Source organism: Talpa occidentalis, unplaced genomic scaffold (genome assembly GCF_014898055.3).
Source record: "Talpa occidentalis isolate TD23 unplaced genomic scaffold, MPIMG_talOcc4v2.1 talOcc4.6, whole genome shotgun sequence".
NCBI lineage: Eukaryota > Metazoa > Chordata > Mammalia > Eulipotyphla > Talpidae > Talpa > Talpa occidentalis.
Window position 1 is genome coordinate 54,139,630 of NW_023604972.1, and position 25,529 is coordinate 54,165,158.

Sequence of the window (25,529 nt, forward strand, 5' to 3'; positions counted from 1 at the left end):
GTCGTGACATATCCCGAAGAGATAACATCCTGTATTTCTGAATCATATACAGTGTTGTAAACCAATGTTACCTTGTTAAAAAAATAAAAAAAAAATTATAAAAAAATAGAACTAGGAATTTTAGGGCAGTTGGAGTCAGAAGCCTAGGTAGGAATTCCAGTCTGCCACACCGAAGCAGTGTGACATTTGATGATTTTTGTAACTTCTTCAAGTTTCATGTTTTTTGTTCCTAAAATGGATACAATAAATTTGTCTTGTAGAATTGTTATAAGGATAAGAACAGAGGTAGGCAAACTTTGGCCTAGATGCCAAATTTAGCTTTGACAGATTAGAAGTTACAGGTATCTAGAACCAGTAAGGTATTTGGTATTTAGTAGGCCTTCAATAAGTTCAAGATATGATGATTTTTTTTTAATTTTTTTTAATTTTTTTTTAATAGAGGCATGTTTTTTTATTTTATTTGTTTGTTTGTTTTGTTTATACATGCACTGGGTACAGTCAGAAGCACGGGAGGGTGAGAGAATTCACCAGAGCCAGAGCAGGGAGCAGAGCAGGCAGAAGGACCGAAGTACACTGCTGAGGGGAGCAGCGGGCGGCAGGAGAGGTCTGCACGCCATGTGGGACCCTCCTCTGGTGGCCGGGGAGCAGCCGGGGATCGAACCGGCGCCGCAGAGGCCGCGGGCAGCTTCGCAACCCAGCACTCAACCGCTGCGCCACCGGGGAGGCCCAAGATATGATGATTTTTTGATATGAAAACATATCACAAAAATAACTCTTTAGCCATCAAAAAGAAAAAAATTCTCAGTATACCAGATTATTCTTTATTCCAATGAACTCAGATCATGCTGCATTATAACCCCTAGAGTAAACCAGCTTCTTTGCAGTGTATTAAATGTGTAAACATAGAGCCAATAACCCACATCTTCAATGTGTTTAAAGGGAATTTAAGTGCCAATATTAATATGATACAAATTATTTGTAGTCAGTCATTCAGAGATTGGTTTTGGTTTCCCACTTTCAGAAAGTTGACTGCTGTGTAAAAAGGAAAAAGTTGGGTCTGAAATCACAGTTCTGCTGCTTAAGGGCAAGTCCCTTGACATCTAAAAGCAAAGTATTTTTGAGAGGTTTATAGATTTTATTTAGTGTCCTAAATATAAACTAGAATAAGATATCTAACCTCTAAATTAGAATTAAATTTCTAGGTGAAAGCTAGCTTCACTTTTGGCATCCACTCCAGTGCAAGCTTATTTTAAAGGAGTTCATGTGGCAGGATTAAGCTTCAGACTCTTGCTTAGCCAGGTTATAGCAATATGACTAGGTTAGAATCACTCCAGCTTCTATTTATTTTTACTTTGCACAGCAAGTTTTATTTTTTAGATGTACTATTAGAGCTCTGCCAGGAGAGGGCACTCTGCCCACATGAAGGTTAGCCTTGTGCAGCCTTGTTCTAGGGCAACGCTAAACAATTCAATTATAATCTTTAAATATGGTGTCTATTTTTAACTGCTGAAAGGCTGAGTGAAAAACTTTCACTCAGACATATTCTTTTAGTATGTAAATCCTGAAAATAATGGAGGAAACAGGCAAATTTTATTCTCAGGGATAATGCACCTCCTTTTGAAACACACCTCCTTTCACTTTTAGTAAACTTTTACAAAAATTAATTAATTTTTGAAATATAGTACCACATTTTGTAAATATAAGGGGCACGGTGTTTTGACACTTTTTTATATTGCAGTATAATTCCACCATAGCATTAGCTAACACCTAAGTCATGTGTCATAATTATTTCTTTTTTAGTGTGTTATGAGAAAAATTAAGATGTAGGTTTTTTAGCACCTATAATATTTATAATACAATATTGTTGTCTATAATCACTATGTAGTGCATTAGAGTTCCAGAACTTATGTATTGGTTGCTAGCTTGTACCTCTTAAATAATAACCTCAACCCCTTAACCCTGAGTAACCACTATCCTACTGTTTTTGTGCTTGGCTTTTTCAGATATGAGGGCTATCGTACTGTATTTGTCTCTGACAGTTTTAGTGAATTTTTTAAAAAAAGATTTATTTTTATTTATTTATGCATACAAGAACTGGGGTGCAGGCCAGAAGTGCGGGGAGGTGGGAGTGGGTGAAAAGAGTCACTAGAGAGAGAGTGAGGAGTAGACCAGGTGGATCTATTGAAATACACTGCTGAGGAGAGCAGCATGTGAGAGAGGAGAGGTCTGCTGTGTGCCATGTGGGTTAGCTCCCTGGCTGGGGATCAAACTCATGATGCAGGGACTCATGGTGCAGTGGCTGGCAATAGCTTGAAAGTGCTGTGACTTTAACCCCATTTTTAGTGAGTTCTTATCCTCTTTTTACTCCTTGCTCCCACTCAGTTCCACTCCTCAACCCAAAATTTATGTTCTGTCTCTAGGTCTTACTTAGAGTTTTTCTTAGTTAAAATGGATGAATTATCTATATTATCTGAAGTAAATATACTTTTAGGACAATTTGATAACTTCATTGGAGACGAGATCTTTGGACAGTTACCACATTTCAGGCTAATGTTGACTTTACTATCTGGAGGGGTGGGTGACTTAAGATTAAGGTGTATTTAAATAGAATTTGCTATCTTCCCATAGCAGCCACAGAGAATATTCATTAATCTGTAATGCATTTTCATCAAAAGCAGACAAAATGGGGAAAAGAGTGGGAAAATTTAAGAGAGGAGAATAAAATTTAGAGATTGAATTTCATCAGTGTAATTGAATAAAGAACCCAGCATTAGATTCCATTAAATATGCGAATTTATTATAAAGGTGACTTTTCAAGTCAGTGGAGGGAATGATAATTGATTTCATAAATAGTGCAGCAACAACTCATTAACCATTTGGGGAAAACAATTAGCTCTACTTTGACTTCTTAAAGTAAATTTTGGTGCGGCAAAGATTTATAAGTGGAAAGTGCAACCACACAAGTATTAGGGAAAAAATATGGTAGATATTGTAATAAGCTTGATAACTTTACATTCAGTAAAACTCTATGAAAGGCTGAAGGGGAAAAAAATCTGAGAAATTTTAATGTAAAACTCAATAAAAATAAGTTAAAAGTCAAATACAGAGAGAATTATATGCAACATATACAATATAAAAAAAAGGATTATCTTGAATGTACAAAGAGAACTGTAGCTCAATAGGAAAAAAATGGGTAGAAGCCATAAAACAGGAAATACACAAAAGAAGTCAAAAGACCAAAACCATAAGAAAACACTTTAATCTAGGTGGTTAGTCATCAAAACAAGAATAAAGATGATTCTTTGTGCATGGAAATAACATAAAAGATGAAGCAGAAAACATACTGGTGAAGAAGTGAAGTTGTTCTTCTTTCACTGAGGACCGGAGTTAGAGAGGAGCAGTACTTCCGGGAGAAGGAATACTAAAATTTTTGCATAACCTTTTGACCTGTAATCCCTCTTCTGGATCTACCTGAAAGAGTTTACCCAAATAGGAAAATATCCATTCACTAGATGTCCATTATAGCTTTGCTGTGTTAAAGATTACCAGGGGATACTCTGACTCAGGCCTGGTAATTCAATACACTTTGACAAGTTCTGCATTTATTGACATGCAAAATGTCCATGACATAATGCTGGGAGAAGTAAGCAATTTACTTACTATGCTTCCAGAAACCCACATATAATATTACATCAGTTATATAACATTTAAAAATACAATTTAAACATAAAGGGGTGGTCATCAAAGTGATAAAAGTAGCTTGAAACAGAAAGAGAAAATTTGGAAAGAAACTTTACTGTTTTCATATGTTAGAGTGTTTTTTTTTTTTCAATTATGCATCATAGATACATTAAAGCTAATCCCAAGAGATAAAATATTAAAAATTAACAATCCTTGAAAATTTTACTTTGTAATTAAGGAAAGACTATGGTCTGGTGTTCATTTTGGAGAATAATCTCTAGATCATCAAAAAGAAACTGTTTTTCACATTGTGACTTTGGGTTAGCACTGCCAGAATTAACTATGATGGCTGTTAAGCGAAGAGTTCTAGGTCCTTTTCCCCACCACTATCCTATCCCAACTAAACCACAACATTTCCAGTGGGCCCCCAACATGGTTCCCAAGAAGTACTGGTGAAGTGTATGTATCCTGTACTTGTCAGAGAACAATTGCTTCGGAGAAGAAAAATGGGAGGATTAGCAAGTTCACCTGTTATTCATATTTATATTTACATAAATGCTCCTACTCTTTTTGTCTGTCCACCTGCTTTCCCACAACCTGCAGAAACTGAAATTGAGATGTGCTAAAGGCATTGAATATCATGTGTTTTAAGGATTAGCTATTTTGGAAAACCCACAGAATGGTTGATATTCACAGCAGTCACCAACCTTTGTCTCTATTTCTGTCTCAACTTACTTGGTACTTGGATTTTTGATGAAGCCAGTGTTTATGAAATTAGGACAGAGACATGATGTTTTGATTCCAGTTTTTTCATAGGCATTCAGTTCTGCAGTCAAAGCTTGATGAAATCCAACAGCAGCAAATTTGCTTGAACTGAAAGTAAACAAAAAAAAAGTCACAAATTCAAGAAAGCTACTTAATTCAGACGCCTATTTCCCTTAGTCAAGTGTTAACCTCTGCCCATAGCATGGCAGTGTGTATGAATATTTAAAGATTGAATTTCATCAATGGAATAGAATAGAGAACCCAAAAGCAGATCTTAGTAAATATGTGAATTTATTATAAAGGTGACATTATCTGAAATTCAGGGCCCGGCCCAGCCCTAGTGAATCAGAATCTGCATTCTAGTGGATAGTCCGGTAGATTTCTGACATGGAACATTTACTGTATTCCAGCTTCGTTTATCAAATGAGAAATAAAGAGGTTTAAATGTCTTTTTTTTTTTTTTTTTTTTTTTTGTGGGACCCTCACCGGTGGCCGGGGATTGAACTGGCGCTGCAGAGGATGCAGGCAGGCTTGCAACCCAGCGCTCAACCTCTGCGCCACCAGGGGAGGCCCTAAATGTCTTGCTAGGAAAATGGGTAGGGTGTTTTTCACTGTGCTGTTTCCATAAAAATTTAATGTGACTGTAGGCTGTTCATTCTTTACTGTAAGCTCATGGAATTCACGAATGAATTCTAGAACTTGGACATTTAAAAGCATTACTGTGCTTTCCCCACCTGCTGGACTTGGGGTTGAAAGGTCACCAGTTGGGAACTGCCACCACAGGAGGATAGCCTGTCTGAGATTTTAATGACAGAGCCCAGAATTTCTGTTTTGATCTGTGGCAGTTTGAGTTTTGTGTTCGTGCATCTGGAATGACCTTACAAATAAGTTACCCAAAATTAATAGATACATCAAATAAATAGTGACACACTGAAACAGCGGGATATCATGCAACAATTAAAAATGATATTGCATGTACACAAAAACAAATTACATATTCATTTTATTTATTTATTTATTTTAAAGATTTATTTATTTATACAAGCACTGGGTACAGTCAGAAGTGCAGGAGGGTGAGAGAATTCACCAGAGCCAGAGGGAGGAACAGAACAGACAGAACGACGAAATACACTGCTGAGGGGAGCAGAGGGCATGGCAGGAGAGGTCTGCGCGCCTTGTGGGACCCTCGCCGGTGGCCGGGGATCGATCCGGTGCTACAGAGGCTGCAGGCAGCTTCGCAGCCCAGCGCTCAACCTCTGCACCCCAGGGAAGGCCTGACATAATCATTTTTTTTTTCTTAAAGATTTATTTTTATTTATTTATACAAGCACTGGGTACAGTCAGAAGTGCGGGAGGGTGAGTGAATTCACCAGAGCCAGAGTGGGGAGCAGAGCAGGCAGAAGGACCGAAGCACACTGCTGAGGGGAGCAGCGGGCAGCAGGAGAGGTCTGCGCGCCATGTGGGACCCTCCTCCGGTAGCCAGGGAGCAGCCGGGGATCAAACCAGTGCTGCAGAGGCCGCGGGCAGCTTCGCAACCCAGCGCTCAACCGCTGCTCCACGGGGAGGCCCCTGACATAATCATTTTAAATAAACAAAAATTAAGATTATGGTGCAGATTTTTTTCAATGTACTACTACAGATCTGTATTTTAAATGCCCTAAAAATTATAACCAATGCTTTTTATCATGGTTGTTTCTTTATGGTGAGATTATCAACAAACATTTTTCTTTCTTCTTTACTAGACTGCATGTATTTTCAAAAATTTTCTTAAGTGAAACAGAAGTAAGGGGGCATACTTTTGTATGTTAATGATCTTGAGTATGTTAAAGAAATATTTAACTTGAAGGTTAATTTTCATATAGACATGTAAATGAAAGCTAACAGTGAGTGGATTTTTTCTGCACTTTACATCAAATTTTCAATTAATATTTTGAATTATTATTTCTTTTTTGAAATTATTCTTTTAAATAACATTTCATTACAAGCTAATGATCAGGGCTCAATTTTGCCATGTCTTCCTTCACCCGTAGTTTTAATGATTATAAATTAGTTATTTGAGTTGACAATATTATGTTAAAGGAGTGTGTGACACCTAATTGTTTTCTTTTTAAAATCTAAATATTTTTGGACAAAATACTTAGCAATACTTAATGACAAAAAACATTTTAGAATAGAATCAAGAGATTAACCTCCCTCAACATGAATCCAGTTCCTCCATTTTTTCACCTTAATAATTAAAATCAGTATTAGAGCTGTAGTTTATTCTTACTGTGGCTGCAGCAGTTCTGCACAGTGATAGCTGAGGACTGGATTATAGGAAAAATAACCAGGTATTTTTTCCCTTTATTTCATTCTAACAATCAGGAGCCAGAACATATAGATGATTAGTTCTGGGATGACGCATTCTGGAATCTAAATGACAGGGGAACATTACTATTTTGTGTGAATACAGGGAAGTAAAATACAACGCCAGACACTCTTCTGTTATTCGACATTTGCAGGATTACAGATTCTATGCTAAGTGCATTAGGGTATATGATTTAAACATTACAGAATCTCGATGAGTTCCTTAGTTGCCATGTTTAATCTGTTTTATGGATGAAGAAAATAAAGCACAGAGAGAACTTGAGTAACTTGCCCAAGATCACATAAAGTTAGTAAATGATTGAGTTCAAGATTCATAACATCGGGCCTCCCCGGTGGCGCAGCGGTTGAGCGCTGGGTTGCGAAGCTGCCCGCAGCCTCAGCGGCACCGGTTCAATCCCCGGCTGCTCCCCGGCCACCGGAGGAGGGTCCCACATGGTGCGCAGACCTCTCCTGCCACCCGCTGCTCCCCTCAGCAGTGTACTTCGGTCCTTCTGCCTGCTCTGCTCCCCGCTCTGGCTCTGGTGAATTCTCTCACCCTCCCGCGCTTCTGACTGTACCCAGTGCATGTATAAACAAAGCAAGCAAACAAACAAATAAATAAATAAATAACATGCCTCTATTAAAAAAAAAAAAGTTTAAAAAAAAAAAAAAGATTCATAACATCATTATTCATAATAATCCTATCCTGGAAACAACCCAGATGTCCACAAACAATAGTACCAAATAAATTGCTGTCTAATCTCATGAAACAAAACCACACAGGCATGAAAAAGATGAAATGACAGCTGCCAACAACATATGTAAGTCCCACAAATACTGAGATTTCATTTATCTAGAAATCAAAAATAAACAAAATATAAGGTATTACAAATCAGTAGAGGGGTTACTATTGAGAAAGAAAGAGAAACTGGAATGGGAAGAGTCCTAAAAGGAGTTTTCTGAGGTCTCATAGGTTTTATTTTTTTGACCTGCATAGTGGCTAAACAGATGTGTCTATTTTGTGGCAACTCATTGAGCTGTACACATGTGCTATCTGAATTTTTTTAAATGTGTGTTATACCTCAATTAAAAAGTTTATGTTTAGGGCCTCCCCTGGTGGCGCAGCGGTTGAGCGCTGGGCTGCGAGGCTGCCCGCAGCCTCTGCAGCACCAGTTCGTTCCCCGACCGCCAGCAAGGGTCCCACAAAAAAAAAAAAAAAAAAAAAGTTTATGTTTAGGGCCTTCCTGGTGGCACAGGAGTTAAAGATAGCGCTATCAAGCTACCCACCAGGGAGGTGACCCACATGGTATAGCAGACCTCTCCTTTCTCGCTTGCTGCTCCCCTCAGCAGTGTATTTCATTCAATCTGCCTGTTCTTTTTTTTTTTTAAGATTTATTTATTTATGCATACAAGAACTGGGGCATAGGCCAGAGATGCAGAGGGTAAGAGGATTCACCAGACACAGAGCAGGGAAAAGAACAGGCAGATCTACTGAAATACACTGCTGAGGGGAGCAGCGGGTGAGACAGGAGAGGTCTGCTGCGCCATGTGGGTAGCTCCCTGGCTGGGGCTCGAACTCATACTGAAGAGGCTGCGGACAGCTTCACAGTGCTGTGTCTTAACCCCTTGCACCTCCACCTGTTGTGCTCCCCACTCTGTCTCTGGTGTATCCTCTCACCCAACACACCCCAGTTCTTGTAGGAATAAATAAAGAAATCTTTGGAAAAAAGAAAAGAAGGAACAAGGGAGAGAAAAAGGGAAGGGAAGGAAGGAGGGAGAGAAGGAGGAGGAGGGAAGGAAAGAAAACAGATGAACAAAAAAAAAAGGGACAAAATAAAGCCACTTGTCTTATTACCAAACAATAGATATGGTTAGAATAAAACAATGGTACATATCCTTGCAAACTCTTTAAATACAAGATTATCTATCTATCTAATAAAAATAAGTTACCCACCCATGCCTATATCTATTTATGCACATATTTATAGCTACATGTACAATTATATCTGTGTTGTTTCTAGAATTTAGATAATTAATTCCCAAAGTACACAATGGTAGAAAATAAATCTGAGCATTACATTATTGCATGTATATTTATTTGCACAATGGTAATTCAACATTTTAAGAGTTATTATTTGCTAAAATGTAAAAATGGCCAAGAATTGTTAGAGGGTGTGCGGCAGTAGATCACCTTGGCTACAGGGCCTCACTGATTACTTCTGTATAACATATGGGAGAGCACAGCATTACCGCACCCTATGTACTACTGCAAGCCTTTCACCCATTAACATTGGCATGGGTTTCTATTTCATTGAATAACTGCCATCTCATTTAAATTATGAATTTATGTCCCAGATGCTTACCATTTGTCATCAGTCCCTTCTATCATCCCATAGTAAATGAGTATTATAATGTAGAGCTTTCAAAGGAATGTAGACATAATGTGAAATTGTTAGAAAAGAGTTTGGTTATGTTTCATTGTTTTGATGGCTTTAATGTTTAAAATCTCAGATTATACTCTTTTTACACTGTTTTCTTTCCACAAAATTACCTTATTAAAGATTATGAACATTAACTTTTGTTCATAGTACAAAAATATTGCTATGGTTTTGTAATTCCTTGCTGCTAAAGGAGATGAGAAATGCTTTAAGTGGCTGACTCTGAATTTCCCTGCAGCCACCTCTAGAATTATCAACCTAGAGGACAAGTAATGGTTGATAATTTTACTGTACAAGACACAATTTCAGCAACTTCAAGCCTATCATCATTATTGGTAGTCCACATTAGACAGGATAAAAATAACACAAGTTAAGCATAGGAACCAATGAAGGAAGACCATGTTCACTTACCAATAAGCCATTAAATAAGGGACCACAGTATGCCCAGCTGCTGAAGCCACAGTGACAATGTGACCATGATTATTACTCATCATTGCTGGAAGAAATGCCTTTGTAGTCTAAAATAGTTTCATTAAAACAGAAAAATGGTTATTTTTGACTCAAGCTCATTGGGAATATTTCTATAACAAAGGTGTATTTGCTAAGATCATTCCTGGCTGAAATGAGAAAACCGAGATTGACAGTCAATGTGGCAACATAAGGAGCTGGAGAGATTGCCCAGATTAGAAAAACCAAGCGAAGCAATTGATGCTGAGAGTTTTGAGAATTCATCTCATTTAAATAGTGGATTTATGCCCCTGGTTCTATCTTTTGTCATCAATATCTTCTATCATTTCATATTAAATATGTATTATAATCTAGAGTTATTAAGAGAATTTCACTTAATGTGAAATTGTTAGAAAATAGTTTAGTGATGTTTCAAAATACTGAAATGAACAGTCTTCCAGTAGTCATTGAATGATTCATGCAATAAATATTGAGCACTTACTATGTCCTGGGGATTCAGAAACAAGAAAATACATTTGAACAGAGGCAGATAAACAGCCAAACTCAAATCATAAAAATACAAAGACAGTAACAACACCTGAAGAGTGTGTGCCTATGCCTCTAAATCCTACAATAGTGTAAACCAATGGTACCTCAATTTTAAAAAAATCAATAATTAGAAAAAATGCAATGACAGATGTGAATAATAGGGATATTAGCATAAAATAATGCTGCTTTTTAACCAACCTTCCTATCTTTTTGAGATCCGTCATTCCAGCTTACATCTAAGAAAACTTTGAGGGACCATTTCAGGAACTGTTTATTGGACAATATTCAAAAACTCTCATTGTCTTTCTACACCTGCATCTATCTATTTAGTATGTAAGACTTTGAATGGTGAGACTCATAACAAAGTTTACAATTCTGTGGCCATGAGTCTCACAAGAATCTGAAGCAAACTGAGTTCACCTTTTTATATAAATCATAGAAGATGACTTGGATGATCTCTAAGTTCTTCCTTTATCTCTAAACTGGACCACCCAGAGTTGTGAGACACTATTTTAGAATTAAAATATATAATACTTGAAGGTTATTACTATTTATTAAAGTTTTTGAGGGGGAGGGAGTATGATTGGTGGATTTAGGTTGCAGTATGTAAATGATCTCTTTGGGGTCCTCCCTGGTGGTGCAAGGGGTTGAGATGCAGTGCTATGAAGCTGTCCACAGCCTCTGCAGCACAAGTTCGATCCCCAGCCAGGTTGGTGATCCACATGGTGCAGCAGACCTCTCCTGTCTCGCCTGCTGCTCCCCTCAGCACAGTATTTCAGTTGTTCTGGCTGTTCTGTTCTCCACTCTGTCTCTGGTGAACGCTCTAGCACCCCCAAACCTCTGGCCTGTACCCCAGTTCTCATATGCATAAATAAATACATAAATCTTTAAAAAAAAAATAAAAGGATCGCTTTGGTTGTTCTATCTGAATATCCTTGGAGAAAACTTTAACTTATATTTGCTATGACCTTTATGTCCACTAAAAGCTCACTTTAAATTTAATCTTCAGGTTTCACAAAAGTGTTTTGTAAAACAAATCAACTTACCCAGAAATGTGCAAGTACATTAACTTCAAAAGTCTTTTCAATCTGAGGGTCTTGTGTAGCAAACAAATCTGATGTGTACACTACACCAGCATTATTTATTAAGATACCAACATCTCCAACTTCTGTCTTCACCTTCAAAAATAGACAAGAACCATGTGTATTCAATGATTAGTAAAGTATGGATTTTTCTACTAGAGGTAGAAAAGTAATACAGTAAAATATATGCCAATATAGAAAAAACACTTTATTTATTTATTTATTTATTTTTTAAAAAGACTTATTTATTTATTTATACCAGCACTGGGTACAGTCAGAAGCGCGAGAAGGTGAGAGAATTCACCAGAGCCAGAGTGGGGAGCAGAGCAGGCAGAAGGACAGAAGTACACTGTTGAGGGGAGCAGCGGGCGGCAGGAGAGGTCTGCGCGCCATGTGGGACCCTTGCCCGGTGGCCGGGGATTGAACCGGTGCCACAGAGGCTGCGGGCAGCTTCGCAAGCCAGCGCTCAACTGCTGCGCCACCGGGGAGGCCCTAGAAAAAACACTTTAACTTTAGTTAATATTAAATCAGCATTGCCTGTAAGTTTACTAGGTTGAAATTTTCTTTTGCAATTAGTCTCTTGACTTTGCTCTATTGATTACAACCAAGAGGCATTTGGTTAACAAAAACAACTTATGACAAATAAAACTATTAATCATTTAAAAGATAAGTAGGGGCCTCCTTGGTGGCGCAAGGGGTTAAATCTCAGCACTATGAAGCTGGGGGCAGTCACTCAGGCCACTCAGCAAGAGTTTGATCCCTGGCCAGGGAGCTGACCCACATGGCCCAGCAGACCTCTCATGTCTGGCCAGCTGCTCCCCTCAGCAGTGTATCTCAGACAATCTGCCTGTTCTGCTCCCAACTCTGTCTCTGGTGAATCCTCTCACTACCCTTCACCCCCACCACAGTGGCCTACACCCCAGCTCTTGTATGCATAAATAAATAAAATAAATATTTAAAAAAATAAAAAAGTGCTTATTAGTTTATTGGTCTTATTTTGGACACATTTAGTTTGAGGTTTGAGTAGAAATCTGAGCTGTTGTCAGGCAAGCAAGTGGCAAGCGAGGGTGGGAGCTAGGAAAGTGTCCCCAGCTAAAGGAACTAAAATGGGAGAGTTAGAAGGTTCTGGGATTAAAAGAAATCATCCCTTGCCCCTCTGGGTTCTTCTGGCTGACAAATAATCCAGACAGATTGATAAGAGAAGAAGCAGTAAAGAAGTTGAATAATCACATGTTTACTTCCTGTATTCACAGGAGAGACCCAGCATGCCTGGGTGACCCATCAGGTGGCTTTAGGTGGCATCTTAACTAGCTTAACTAGAAGAAGGAGGTTGGGGAAGAAAGGGAAAGTCATTTAGGGCACTTACTGGGGAAAACAATGGTACTTCTGCCTTCTCCACAGAAGGGGATTGGCTCTTCCTAGACAAGACCCTTTCAGAGAGTTTAGCTACAAACATCAAGAGTAACTTCCACCCAGCCTTCAGAGTCCCTCTTCATGACAAAGACAAGAAAGTTCTAGGTTGACAGATTTTTGCTCCCTTGCAGTCTCAAAAAGTTTCATATTTCAGAAGTTGTTCAATTATTTCATAGAACCAATCTTCAGTCCTAAGGGTAGATCAAGTCCAATTACACAGTTGTGAAACAATTTCTGGGGGCATTCCTGGAGTTGATCCCAAGTTAAGCCTATATGGGGTCAAGAACTTCTATGAAGGGCCTCCCCAGTGGCGCAGCGGTTGAGCGCTGGGCTGTGAAGCTACCCGCAGCCTCTGCAGCGCCGGTTCGATCCCCAGCTGTCGGGCGAGGGTCCCACATGGTGCGCAGACCTCTCCAGCCGCTTGCTGCTCCCCTCAGTGTGTATTTCGTCAGTCTGCCTGCTCTGCTCTCCCCTCTGGCTCTGGTGAATTCTCTCACCCTCCTGCGCTTCTGACTGTACCCAGTGCTTGTATAAATAAATAAATAAATAAATCTTTTAAAAAAAGTGTTAAAAAAAAAAGAACTTCTATGAAAACAAGCATTTAATTTTTTAATACCACAAAAAGTAAGCAAAAAAACTGGCAAATGTAGGGACTATCATAAGAAACTATATAAAACAGATTACACCTTAAATTGGCCATATTTATTTTTTTTTCGGTTACTCCATTCTATTGCCCACCAAGCTTTATCGGGTATTAGTAGGCTTAGACACCAGAAACACGAGAATATCTCATTCAATAATTTTGTGCATTTTTGAGATGCTAAATGTCTTGGAGGATGAACCCTAGAGTTACTATGCATTTTGTTAGATTTACTGTTCCAAATAAAGGTGAACTTCTATTAATATCATTATTTAGACAGTGCTTGGGTGTGTTTGGGAGTTGGCAAATAGCCTTAAAAGCTTTCCTTGTGCTACACATTTTATCATTTATCATTTAATTCTCATAATTCTAGGAAGTAGCTCATTTAAAAAATGAGAAATGTGAAACAGAATGGCTAAGTCTCTTACCCGAGTTCACATGGATTAGGGTCATATGCAGCTGAGACTTGCCCAGATCTTCTGACCTTAGAACTCCAAACAAGCCTCAAACTTTAAACAGAAAGGAAGCTCAGGGCAAAGTCCCATCAACATACCTGCAGGACTTCAATGTGCCAGTGCAGAAGGCCTGTCAGCCTGAATTGAGTTTCAGTGTCATCAACTTGTATTTGAAATGTCAAAGAGTCAAGCTAAGTTAGTTGGCCCTATTTTACATAAATCCACATCTCTAGCACAATATGAAAATTGTTGTTCAGAATAAGACCCTTAAGTTACTGAGAAAAACCAAACATTTTGCACTGTGGAATTGATAAAGCTGAAGTAATGCCTCTAAATTAATATGGCTCAAAAACACTGTTTTAAAGTGCGGAAGAAATTGCTCAGACAGCGCCTCCCTGATGGCGCAAGGGGTTATGCATAAATAAATAAATCTTAAAAAAAAAATAGAAATGGTCAGACGGTCTAGATCCCTTGCTTCATATTTGTCTATCCATGGTGCAAATAAATGTCTTACTTGCTTATTTCTTTTCTTTTTTAAATTTTTTAAAGGTTTATTTATTTATACAAGAACTGGGATACAGGCCAGAGGTGCTGGAGGGTGAGAGGATTCACCAGAGACAGAGTGGGGAGCAGAACAGGCAGAACGACCAAAAACACTGCTGAGAGGAGCAGCGGTTGAGAGAGGAGAGGTCTGCTGTGCCATGTGGGTTTTTACCTGGCCGGCCGGGAATTGAACCTGTGCTACAGTAGACAGCTTCACAGCGCTGTGCTCAACCCGCTGCACCACCAGGGAAGCCCTGACTTATTTATTTCTTGACAGTAAAAGCAAGCCAAGAGTTTGTTTAGGTGGCATAAAAATGTTGTGATACCAAAACAGCCACAAATAGGTATTTGAGAATACAATCACATTGATGTGTATATTCTAAGCATGTATTTATCTTAGTACAACTTCATTAACAACAATATGTTAAAATCATGAAATTGGTTCAAATAATAAAATAATCTTTTTCAGAAAAGCTTATTCCCAGGTGAATCAAGAAATGAATATTTTCCATTCAGGTAAGTAATGGTGTGGGTTATAGATCTTAACTTTAACAATGACTAATGACACAATTATACAGATAGTATTGGTAATTCTATTATAATACTAATAATCAATTTTTACAAAGTGATCGGTGTGTCAGGTATTGTTCTAAGAACTTTACATCATTAACTTAATGTTGGGTATCATTATTGACATTAAAAACTAAGCCCTCATGTCTTGCCCAGCAGACAAGTTTGGGAGGCTTGAATATATAAAGGGAACGGATAACATTGTTATGGGAACCAACCCCTCCTCTTGACCATAAATGCGGAAGCACACTTAGGACAAATGCTGTGTCAAAGGTCAATGCCAGACAGAAACCAGACATCCCAGCAGATAACTGGTGCAAACTGGCACCCCAAATAAAAAAGCCCACAGGAAAAGACTATTAAAGGGCGCCTCAAATCCTCCTTCCCACACAGGTAACTTCCATCTCGCCCCCTGCTCCCCTGTATGATATTTCAATAAATTTGCCTTTTCTACTCTCCACTCTGTTTCTGGTGAATTCTTTCACCCCCATGCCTCAGCCTCACTCCAATATTATTCTGCCACATTTAATTAACCTTCTTAACAATACTATGAGGTAGGGAGGGTACTTCTGTGACGCATAGTTTTATAAGTGAGGAAACTTAAGCCTCAGGAGGTTAAGTAACTTGATCAAGGTGACATTGCTAGCAGTAACGGGGAGGGCACTCCTCTTTGCAAAGGACAGTCATTGCTGTTTTAAGTAAAATATTGTTAAAGGCTGGTTATCACTTTCCTCTAGGCCTTGCTCTCACTGTAATCCCTCTCAGGAAAGCCATTTCCCACCACTGGCCTGTGTAAACTTCTACTTACTCTATTGACTTAGCCCATGCTTCACTAATAACAATAATTTTGAAATTAAAGATTAAAATTTAAAATTAGAATTTAATATAAAATTTAAAAATGTCCCTAAACCTAAAATTCCCAAAACAAAGCCGTTCTCGGGGCCTCCCTGGTGGTGCAGGGGTTAAAGTCAGTGCTATCAAGTTATCAGCAGCCACTGAGGCATGAGTTGGATCTGGGCCATGGAGCTACCCACATGGTGCAACAGACCTCTCCTGTCTCGCTTGCTGCTCCCCTCAGCAGTGTATTTCAGTTGTCTGCCTGTTCTGCTCCTCGCTCTGTCTCCAGTGAATCCTCTCACCCACCCGCGCATCTGGCCTGTACCCCGGTTCTTGAATAAAATAAATAAATCTTTAAAAAAAAAAAAAAAAGGATGAGAAAAGCTTTTAAAAAAAAAAAAAAGCAGTTCTCAAATCTCCTTGAATCAGAACTTTTACTCTGGACTAAATCAGAATATGTAGGAGTGAGGTCCAGGAGTATGTAATGGTTATGAATTTGCCCAGATCATTCTGTAGCAGTGTGGTACTCATAGAAAGAGGAAGTTTCAGGTTCCCTGCCCCATCCAAAGAAGGGTAAAGCTGAGCAGTGAGGAGAAGCTAGAAAAGGCTGGGAAAAGGAAGGAAAGAGAAGATTAAGACCTGGAGGATGCACGTGGAGCAAAGACATGTGAAGAAGAAGCTGCACTCGCTTCTTGGCCTTGCATTTGTGCCAGGGATGTGGGGGACATGGAAGGAGGAGACACTTGAAAGAGACAGAGACGTGGGTGAAGAGACCCCTGGGGAGGCTGACAATGGCAGCCTTTGCCTTAACTTGTATTTTGATTTTACTCCTTTCCTTCCAGACTTGCCAGGCCCCTTCTGCCCCTTTCCTCTGGGTCCTCACCAGAAGGAGCCTTTGACTGTGGCAAGCTTTCAGGCTTCAGTGACCCCACTTTGGGCCAACCCTGTTTGCCAGGGCATTTACCCTTGAGGGGTTGGGTAACTTTGGGTGTTTAACTGGAAACTATTTTAATTATATTCTTTCTCTTCTCTCTATTGCACACTATTTCTATAAAAGTTCCTTTCATTGGTGGTCTTACACACTAAGAATATGTTTTGTTTTTATGCAGAGGATGGCAGAACCCATTTAGAAAGCAGGCAGTTTTGGGGGTGCGGGGGTACCCCTTATTCTGCCCACTAAATTCTACTGACCTTCTTATTGTGATACTATTTAGTTAATGAGTGCATTCATAGTGAAACCCCTTTTTATATACAGCACATCTTAGTTTTATATAGAATAGATAAATGATGCTTTATAGAAACAGAGCTACAGTTAGACTTATACTTGTTTCAAAGTCCAGAACTTTAACTGGTTTCAGAAGAACCTGTCAGTGACTCTGCATTGTTATCTAAAGAGTCACCTATTTCAGAATCAGATGAGAGAGGTGTGGGTTTCCTGCTAAACATGCCGACTGCTGGGACCAGCACTTGAACCAACGAAGAAAACCTCTGGGGCCAGAGGCCACATTTTTATTTATTATTTTTAAATATTTATTTATTCATTTAGTAGAAGAACTGGGCTGGAAGTGTGGGGCATGAAAGGATTCCCCTGAGACAGAGTGGGGAGCAGAACAAGTGGATTTACTAAAATATACTACTGAGGGGAGCAGCGGGGAGACAGGAGAGGTCTGCTGTGCCATGTGGTCAGAAGCCTGGCTGGGGATTGAACTCAGGCTGTGGCAGTGATAGGACTGAGACTTAACCCCTAATCTACCAGGGAGGACCAAGGCTACATTTTTAAGCAAGATCCCTTGAAAATTCTGGAACACACTAAAATCTGAGAACCTCATTTTGAGATTGTGCCACTAGCTATTTGCACACCTTAGGCAAATCACAGATATTCTAACAATCCTGCATCATGAACAGACTGAAATCCCTCCCAGCTCTGTCACCATACCAGTCTAAACAAATGTAAATATTCACCTTCTTGGCGGAAGTATAAATATCTTCACGGTTACTGCAGTCCACCACATAGGTATGAGTTTTGGCACCCAGTCTCCTGCATTCAGCAGCTGTTTCCTCAATTCCATGCTAGGAAAAGCAACAAAGAGGCAAGAGAATAAAATTAATGAAATAAGTATATTCAGATTCTTTATTATTTTTTAAGATTTATTTATTTATTTATTTGTTTATTTATTTATTTATTTATACATACAAGCACTGGGTACAGCCAGAAGCGCAGGAGGGTGAGAGAATTCACCAGAGCCAGAGCGGGGAGCAGAGCAGGCAGAAGGACTGAAGTACACTGCTGAGGGGAGCAGTGGGCAGCAGGAGAGGTTTGCGCGCCATGTGGCATCCTCCTCCGGTGGCCGGGGAGCAGCCGGGGATCGAACCTGTGCTGCAGAGGCTGCGGCAGCTTCGCAACCCAGCGCTCAACCGCTGCGCCACTGGGGAGGCCCTATGCAGATTCTTTAAAGTTAGAGTGGGCGGTGATTTAATTGACACATATTTTTACAAGGTGACAGGCACTTTGTTCTCAGTACTTTTACTGGCTACGTCAGCTGTGGTATCATTAATAAAGGTAAAAGCTAAGTCCCTACTCCTCACAGTAGGCAAATTTGGGAGGCTTGACTGGAAAGGAATAGGTGAGGTTGCTATGGGAACAGATCCATCACTCTGCCCTTGAATGTGGAAGCAGAGTCAGGACACATTTTGTGTCAAAGGTCAAGGCCCACAACCAGACATCCTAGCAGGTAACAAGTTATAAGAGACCTTCAAATCCTTTTCCAGTGCAGACAACCTCTCCAGTCTCGGCCACTACTCCCCACAGCAATATATTCAATAAATCTGCCTTTCTTGTTCTCCACTCTTGTCTCTGCTGAATTTTTTCACTCCTGTGCCTCCAGCCCTCACCCCACTTTCCCTACTGCAACTTCTATTTGGAATTGAATTTAAAGCAATCTTTTTTTTTTTTTTTTTTTTTTAAAGATTTATTTATTTATTTATTTATACACGCACTGGGTACAGTCAGAATTCACCAGAGCCAGAGCGGGGAGCAGAGCAGGCAGAAGGACCGAAGGACACTGCTGAGGGGAGCAGCGGGTGGCAGGAGAGGTCTGCACGCCATGTGGGACCCTCCTCCGGTGGCCGGGGAGCAGCCGGGGATCGAACAGGCGCTGCAGAGGCTGTGGGCAGCTTCGCAACCCAGCGCTCAACCGCTGGGCCACCGGGGAGGCCCTTAAAGCAATCTTTAATAAAAATAAATACATATGTGTGTGTATTCCTGATAAGACTTTAAAAACAAAACAAAATGAAAAAACAAAACTTTTTTCCTGGGTCAAGAAAAACTCTTCATGGATTTTCTAGCTATATATAAATAAATGCATTAACTACAGTTTGTTCATTCATTCGCTCATTCCTTCAGCATTTTTTTTTAAATATTTATTTACTTATTTATACAAGCACTGGGCAGTCAGAAGCGCAGGAGGACTTTGCCAGGAACTGGTGGAGGAGGATACGGAGACTTACAGAGCATAAGCTTGGGTTGATGATGAAAGAGCTGTTAAATGGATAGTAGAGATGATTGCATAACATTCTGAATGTACTTAAATCATATTGGCAGAACACTTAAAAATGTTAAATTTTATGTTATATATATTTTACCATAATAAAAAACACCTAATAAAAGTATTCAATATATTGCCTGGATTCTTTAGGTCTTCCATTTATAAAATTCAGTGCTTTTTTAGAACAAAATTTACAGTAATTTATTTTTCATTTATCCCAATTTCCGAGATTTTCTTATTAATGATTGGCTTCCTTTTTTCAATGAACAATGTACAGAGCAAAGTTCTCCTTCCTCTATACTTGTAATCTCACTTTCGCCCAATTTCCTTGATCTTAGATCCAAGGTCTACTGTCTTCTGAACTGTGCAAATATAAGTTCTATCTCCTCTAGGAAAAGTTTTAGACAGCTTCCATAGTCACTTGATAAGAAATAAAAAATAAGCAGAGTTTCAGGAGGGAAGGAATTCTTCCCTTAAACATATTCTCAGCATGGTGGATTTTTCAGCACTTCTCACAATTCTTCAAGATTTCCTCTGATAATTTTTCTCCAATGTGTTGGATTCACTTCTCAAGCTGCACTCCTTTCCTTTTATTCCTTGCCCTCTTCTACAACTGAAACCTTTTTGCCCATTACTTAGATTATTAAACCTTCTGATTCTGTCCATTACTTTTTGCAATTATTCATTAATTCACTTTTCATTCAATAGTCTTTGAGTATACATTATGTGTTCAGTATTTACTGTAAATATATCATTCTGTTACAGGGCATGGAGAGGGGCAGCCCAAACCCGCAAACCTGCCTATTCTATATAGGGTTCTGCCATCTGCTGCATCAACACAAAACATGTGAGACTTTAATGGGAAGGAACTTTAATAAAACTAGGAAACAATACAGGAAAGGCAAAGAGTCTAGTTTCTAAATGAAGCACCCAAAGTTACCCGTCCCCTCGTGGGTAAAACTCCATCCAAATGGGATTGGTCCAGAACAAGGCCCCAAAGCCTGCCACAAGTCTAAAGCATCTTCCAGTGGGGACCCACAGAAAAGGGTCAGAAACAACCAGACAAGCCCGGAAGGAAAAGAGCAAAATCAACATCAAGATAAAAGCTGCCATTGTCACCTCCCCTCGGGTCTCTCACCCACATCTGTGTCACCCAGTCCACGACCAAAAGACAAGTGCAGTTTCTTCACATGTCTCTAGGCTCCATGTGCCTCCTCCAGGTCTCCTTCTGGCTCCATCCTGCTTCCTTCCTTCCTCAGTCTCCTCTGCAGCCTCTTCTCTCCCTGCTCAGCTCCACCCTCCCTTGGGTGGGGCAGGGAACCTGGAACCTTCCCCTTTCCTGGGGACCACCCGGTTACAATTCCAAATTTATTTAAAGAGGCTTGGAAGTGAGAAGGGACATTGCTATTCTCATTGAGTTTATCTGAGAAATTATCTTTGGGGACAATTTGTCTTTGTAATTTTGGTAATAAAAATGTGATCTGGCTCCTTCTTCACCCTCCAGCTTCCTCCTAAACCAATCTTACGTTTCCTTCACTTTCTGGCTCATTCTCCAATTATGTACCTGTCCAAGGAATTTACTTTTCTGGGTTCTTCTGCCTGGATTATTAGGAACCCTACTCTTTTTACCCTTTCAGATTTAGTGCATCTCAGATTTTCATGATTTTAAAATATGTAAAATTCCAAGAAAAATAGACTGGCATATATATACTGATGTGGGACTTATTTGACCAAATGAAGTCATTAAAAACCAATATAACTATTTCATTAAAAATATATCTTATCGGGCCTCCCCAGTGGCGCAGCGGTTGAGCGCTGGGTTGTGAAGCTGCCGGCGACCTCTGTGGCGCCGGTTCGATCCCCGGCTGCTCCCCGGCCACTGGAGGAGGGTCCCACATGGCGTGCAGACCTCTCCTGCTGCCCGCTGCGCCCCTTAGCAGTGTACTTCACTCCTTCTGCCTACTCTGCTCCCCGCTCTGGCTCTGGTGAATTCTCTCACCCTCCTGCGCTTCTGACTGTACCCAGTGCTTGTATAAACAAAACAAACAAACAAACAAATAAATAAATAAATAATAATAAAAAAAAATGTTTAAAAAAAATATATATATCTTATCCACAAAAAATAGTAAGGACCTAAAAGACGGATTATTTAAATAAAGAGCTGTTACCTTAACAAAACTTCACTGCATTGTCCTTAATTTCTTACTACTTTCCACTAATTTCCACGACTACTTTTCTGGTCTGACATGTCAGCATCATCTCCCACCTGTATTATCACAACAGTATCCGAACTGTTTTCCTGAGTCATCAGAGGAACCTCTCCAATAGAAATTGGCTCAAAACCAAAGCACGTATAATAGGAAATTGTGTGAACTGGAGAAACTGAACCTAAATCTCTAGATCAGCATTCTCCCGTAGAAATATAATGCTAGCCACTATGTAAGTAATTTCATTTATTTTTAAAGATTTATTTTATTTATTTATGCATACAAGAGTTGGGGTGTAAGGATTCACCAGAGGCAGAGTAGGGAGCAAAACAGACAGATCTACTGAAATACACTGCTGAGGGGAGCAGCAGGCGAGACAGGAGAGGTCTGCTGTGCCAAATAGGTTAGCTCCCTGGCTGGGAATAGAACTAGTGCTGCAGTGGCTGCCCATAGCTTCATAGTGCTGAGACTTAACCCCTTGTGCCACCAGGGAGGCCCTATGTAAGGAATTTTAATTTTTCAGTAGTCTCACTAAAAAACATAAAATTTTATTTCAACTTAGTATAAACATGTTATCATTTCAATATGCAATATATTATTAATAAACTATTGCACATTCTTTTTTCATATTAAGTCTTTGATACCCCCTGGGTATTCACACCTACAGTGAAAAGGAAAGCCAGTAAACAAATGAATGCAGTAAAAGTCTCATTAGATAAACATTCCAACCCAGGTGCAATCCAGGTGATGGATTTATGGCTAGTCTTAACAAGAAGGGGGGACAGCAGAGTAAGCCAACTCCTCTTATCTTCTGCTAGCCCCTTTTCTCCTCTCATTTCGCTCATCCTCTCTTTGAATTACCTTGTATACCTAAAAATGTAATCTACCCATGTAATCTATGTTAAAATAACTGAGTATAAAAGGAAACTTTTGTGTATGCTCAGGGCCCAGATTTTTTCCTGGAGAGAATTCTCCTATCTGCTGCCCACTAGCATTATAATAATAAAAACCTGTAACCTGCTTCTTTCTGGAGTGCCATTTGGTCTTTTCCACTCTGGCAAAACAGTTTTTCCATAACAACAGCACATCTCCATTCAGATGAGCCACATTTCAAATGCTTTAGTGACTGAGAGGACTGCCTACTGTTGTATTGGAGAGTGCAGAGCTAGACCCTCCCTTTGTTTCTCTTCTTTCCTTCTGTGTTAAATTTTGCATATTGCTCATCCTTTCCTGAAGAGGTACGCATGGGCTTGCTGTACCCTCAGCATCTTCTGATCTTGACTCAATTATCTCCATCCCACTGAGGCTGCAGAATAAGATCGACTTTCAACTCCTACTCTCCCCACCATACACACAGTGCCTACCTATTTCTTTTATTTTTTCCTTATACTTCTCACCATTCAACAATTACATATTTTATTATATAGCATGCCTAGCTTAATATCCCAACCTCATGGGGCTTGTGTTTTCCTCGCTGCTTATCCTTGGTTATGCATTAGAACAGTATATGACAGATAGTAGGTGCTCAGTAAACACTTGTTGCATAAATACACTTCAGAACACAGAAAATTTTGTACAAACCAGGCAGCAGCATTGGAAGGCATTAACTTTGCTAACTTTTACACATCTTCGAATTTTAGCTCAAACTCCACTTTGTGAAGGAATGATTGCTAATATTGTGCCAGACACTGTGCTAAATGCTTTGCATGCATTCTTTGGTATAATCCTCACACTAAGATAATTACCCATTTTACCTATTTTGTAGAATAAACCCAACCTATTTTGCAGAACCCTAAAGTTAAGTTACCATGAAGAAGTACAGAGCCCAAAAGTCTCTAACCACTGGACTAGAATGGCCTTGTTTGTATGTCTCATTGCACATGTAATTATTTAACATCTATTTTCCCTACCAGAGAGAGGGCAAGGGACTCTACTGCTTGTTTCTCAATATCTAGGCAACAGATATTGTGTATCCATCAACCACTGACAAGTAGAGTCAGCTGACTTTTTTACACACCCAAAATCCTTGTTTGCAGCATTGGATGTTGACTAGATTGTAGGGGTTTGACTTCTGGCTGTCAGGTGCTTTTGGTAAATCACCTTGCCTACCTACCTCTGGCCAGACACTAAGTAGGATTCCAAATTCTACTCATTTCCTTAAGCCTATATCTGTTTTGGTAAAAATTACATTGAAGATTTCTTTTTTCTTTTTTATTGTTTTCAACTAAAAGATGATTTTTAACAATTACTCTTGGCAATAACTTTGGCAGTTACGTTGCTTTCTGATGCATCTCTCAAAATCTTCAAGTAGGGTTTTTTCCTTAATGGGTCCAAACCTCTTACTCTTTAAATATACTAGCTAAAACTTACTATGAAATCAGGTTTGGAAGATTACAAATTATTTTCAGGACAAAAGTGAGGATAAATTTACAATGTCAGACTAGTGATAGGCAGACAATGGAAATCTCTTCTAGTTCTGTTTATCATGTGATCATAAACACATTAATTAATTCACCCTCTTCCTCCCTCCCTATTTATAAAAAAGCATGTAGTAATTCTTTTTTCCTACCCACTTTGCAAAGATGCTGTAAGGGGTTGTGGCCTGCAAAATGCAGAGATGACTGCAGATTAAAGGTACTAACAGTAAAACACAGTAAGAACAATTACCTTATTTATATCCCACAGGACCAGTTTGGTTTTAAGTTTAGCAAATTCGTAGGCGGTCAGCCTCCCAATTCCATGTCCAGCTCCGGTTATCAGGACGATTTCTCCAGTTACTGATTTTCTCTTCTTAGGAATAAAAAGCTTTAGGAGAGACTCTAAGGAGAAGACGAGCAGTAAGGGCAGAAGCAGGATGCAGTCCAGGAAGAATCTCATCCTTTACGTTGCTGCGAGCTTCGGCTGAGCTTTTGGTTTGTTTTCTTTTACCAAGCACTCTAAGTAATTTCTGGAGCGTTGCTAGGTCTCACAGCAGAGAGAATAAAAGCGAGAGCAAGGAAAGTCTCCTTTATCAAAGACAAATAAACAACCCCGAAACCGTTCCTTCCGCTGGGTTGGGCTTGGTTAGGTCTTTTGCAATTGGCTCGGACTGCAACGTGGAGCGACAGCTCGCAGGCTGAAATCTGGGAGGGACAAAGTCCAGAGCGGAGCAAAGCTTCCTAGTTCCCAGTTGCGTAGCCCGCGCTCGCTGCGCTGCCAGAGGTCGTCTGTACCCACTTTTCCTGAGCTCGTAAGCCGACCTTGAAGCATTCGTTGCAGCTTGTTTTCTCAAATTTGATCAGTTTCTCTCAAAGCAGCAAAGTGCCCTCAGTCCAGATGCTTGTTTGAAACTTGGTGGTTGCCCATTATGACTTAAAGGAAGCAAATGTTGTTTTCTGTCTTAAAGAATCCTCACTAGAGGGAAGGATTCTCCCCGCTGAGAAGACGCCACATCACACTCAGTTTGAACTAAGTGCGAATTCTGGAGGGCAGAGGAAATTTTGTCCTTTTAAGGACAGCAATAACAAAGTCCCATTATAATAATCTGTCCCGCTGATCATATTGAACTGGAGTGTTTCCACAAGGAAACAAATACACTCCAAATATGCTCAATAATTTCCAAATGCACTCAATAGTAGAAACGTTTCACTCAACTTATTAGAACTTGTGAAAAAACATATATTACATTTGAGTAATGGTATTGTTGGAGAGCAGCCTCATTTCTCCCTAACAGTATCATTATCCAGGCAAAAAAATAACTGCCTCCAGAACGAATTAAAAAAAAGGAGAAAATCACTGCCTAAAGATTACCTATGCAGTTTTTGGTTTCATAGCCTCTATGTGTAAGTATTCAAAACAGAACTGGTGATTTTTAAAAAATCCTAGAGATTGGTTACGAGGGAGTAAAAAGACTGAACTCTGGGCTTGTATGCAGTAAGAACTTAATAATTGTTACCTGGATATACATTTTTCAATCCAGTTCTTGAAAGTAATTAAACTGTGATTTTTGTGTGTGTGTGTTTCTCTCTCTGT

General features: G+C 39.6%; 1 protein-coding gene across 2 annotated transcripts in view; it reads right to left on the reverse strand.

Annotated features, from left to right (window-relative positions):
- The window catches only part of HSD17B11 (hydroxysteroid 17-beta dehydrogenase 11), a 65,319-nt gene extending 40,359 nt beyond the window's left edge, over positions 1-24,960 (reverse strand). Inside the window, exons 1-5 of one of the 2 annotated variants that reach the window (XM_037530029.2) lie at positions 24,186-24,957; positions 17,729-17,836; positions 11,273-11,404; positions 9,642-9,748; positions 4,417-4,554 (exon numbers count right to left, since the gene is read on the reverse strand). In XM_037530029.2, the coding sequence (XP_037385926.1) occupies positions 4,417-4,554; positions 9,642-9,748; positions 11,273-11,404; positions 17,729-17,836; positions 24,186-24,395 (695 nt within the window). In that variant the 5' untranslated portion in view covers positions 24,396-24,957. Of the gene's footprint in view, positions 1-4,416; positions 4,555-9,641; positions 9,749-11,272; positions 11,405-17,728; positions 17,837-24,185 lie in introns of both variants that reach the window. The other variant, XM_037530030.2, reaches the window with a different exon arrangement.
- Between the last annotated feature and the right edge of the window lie 569 nt (positions 24,961-25,529).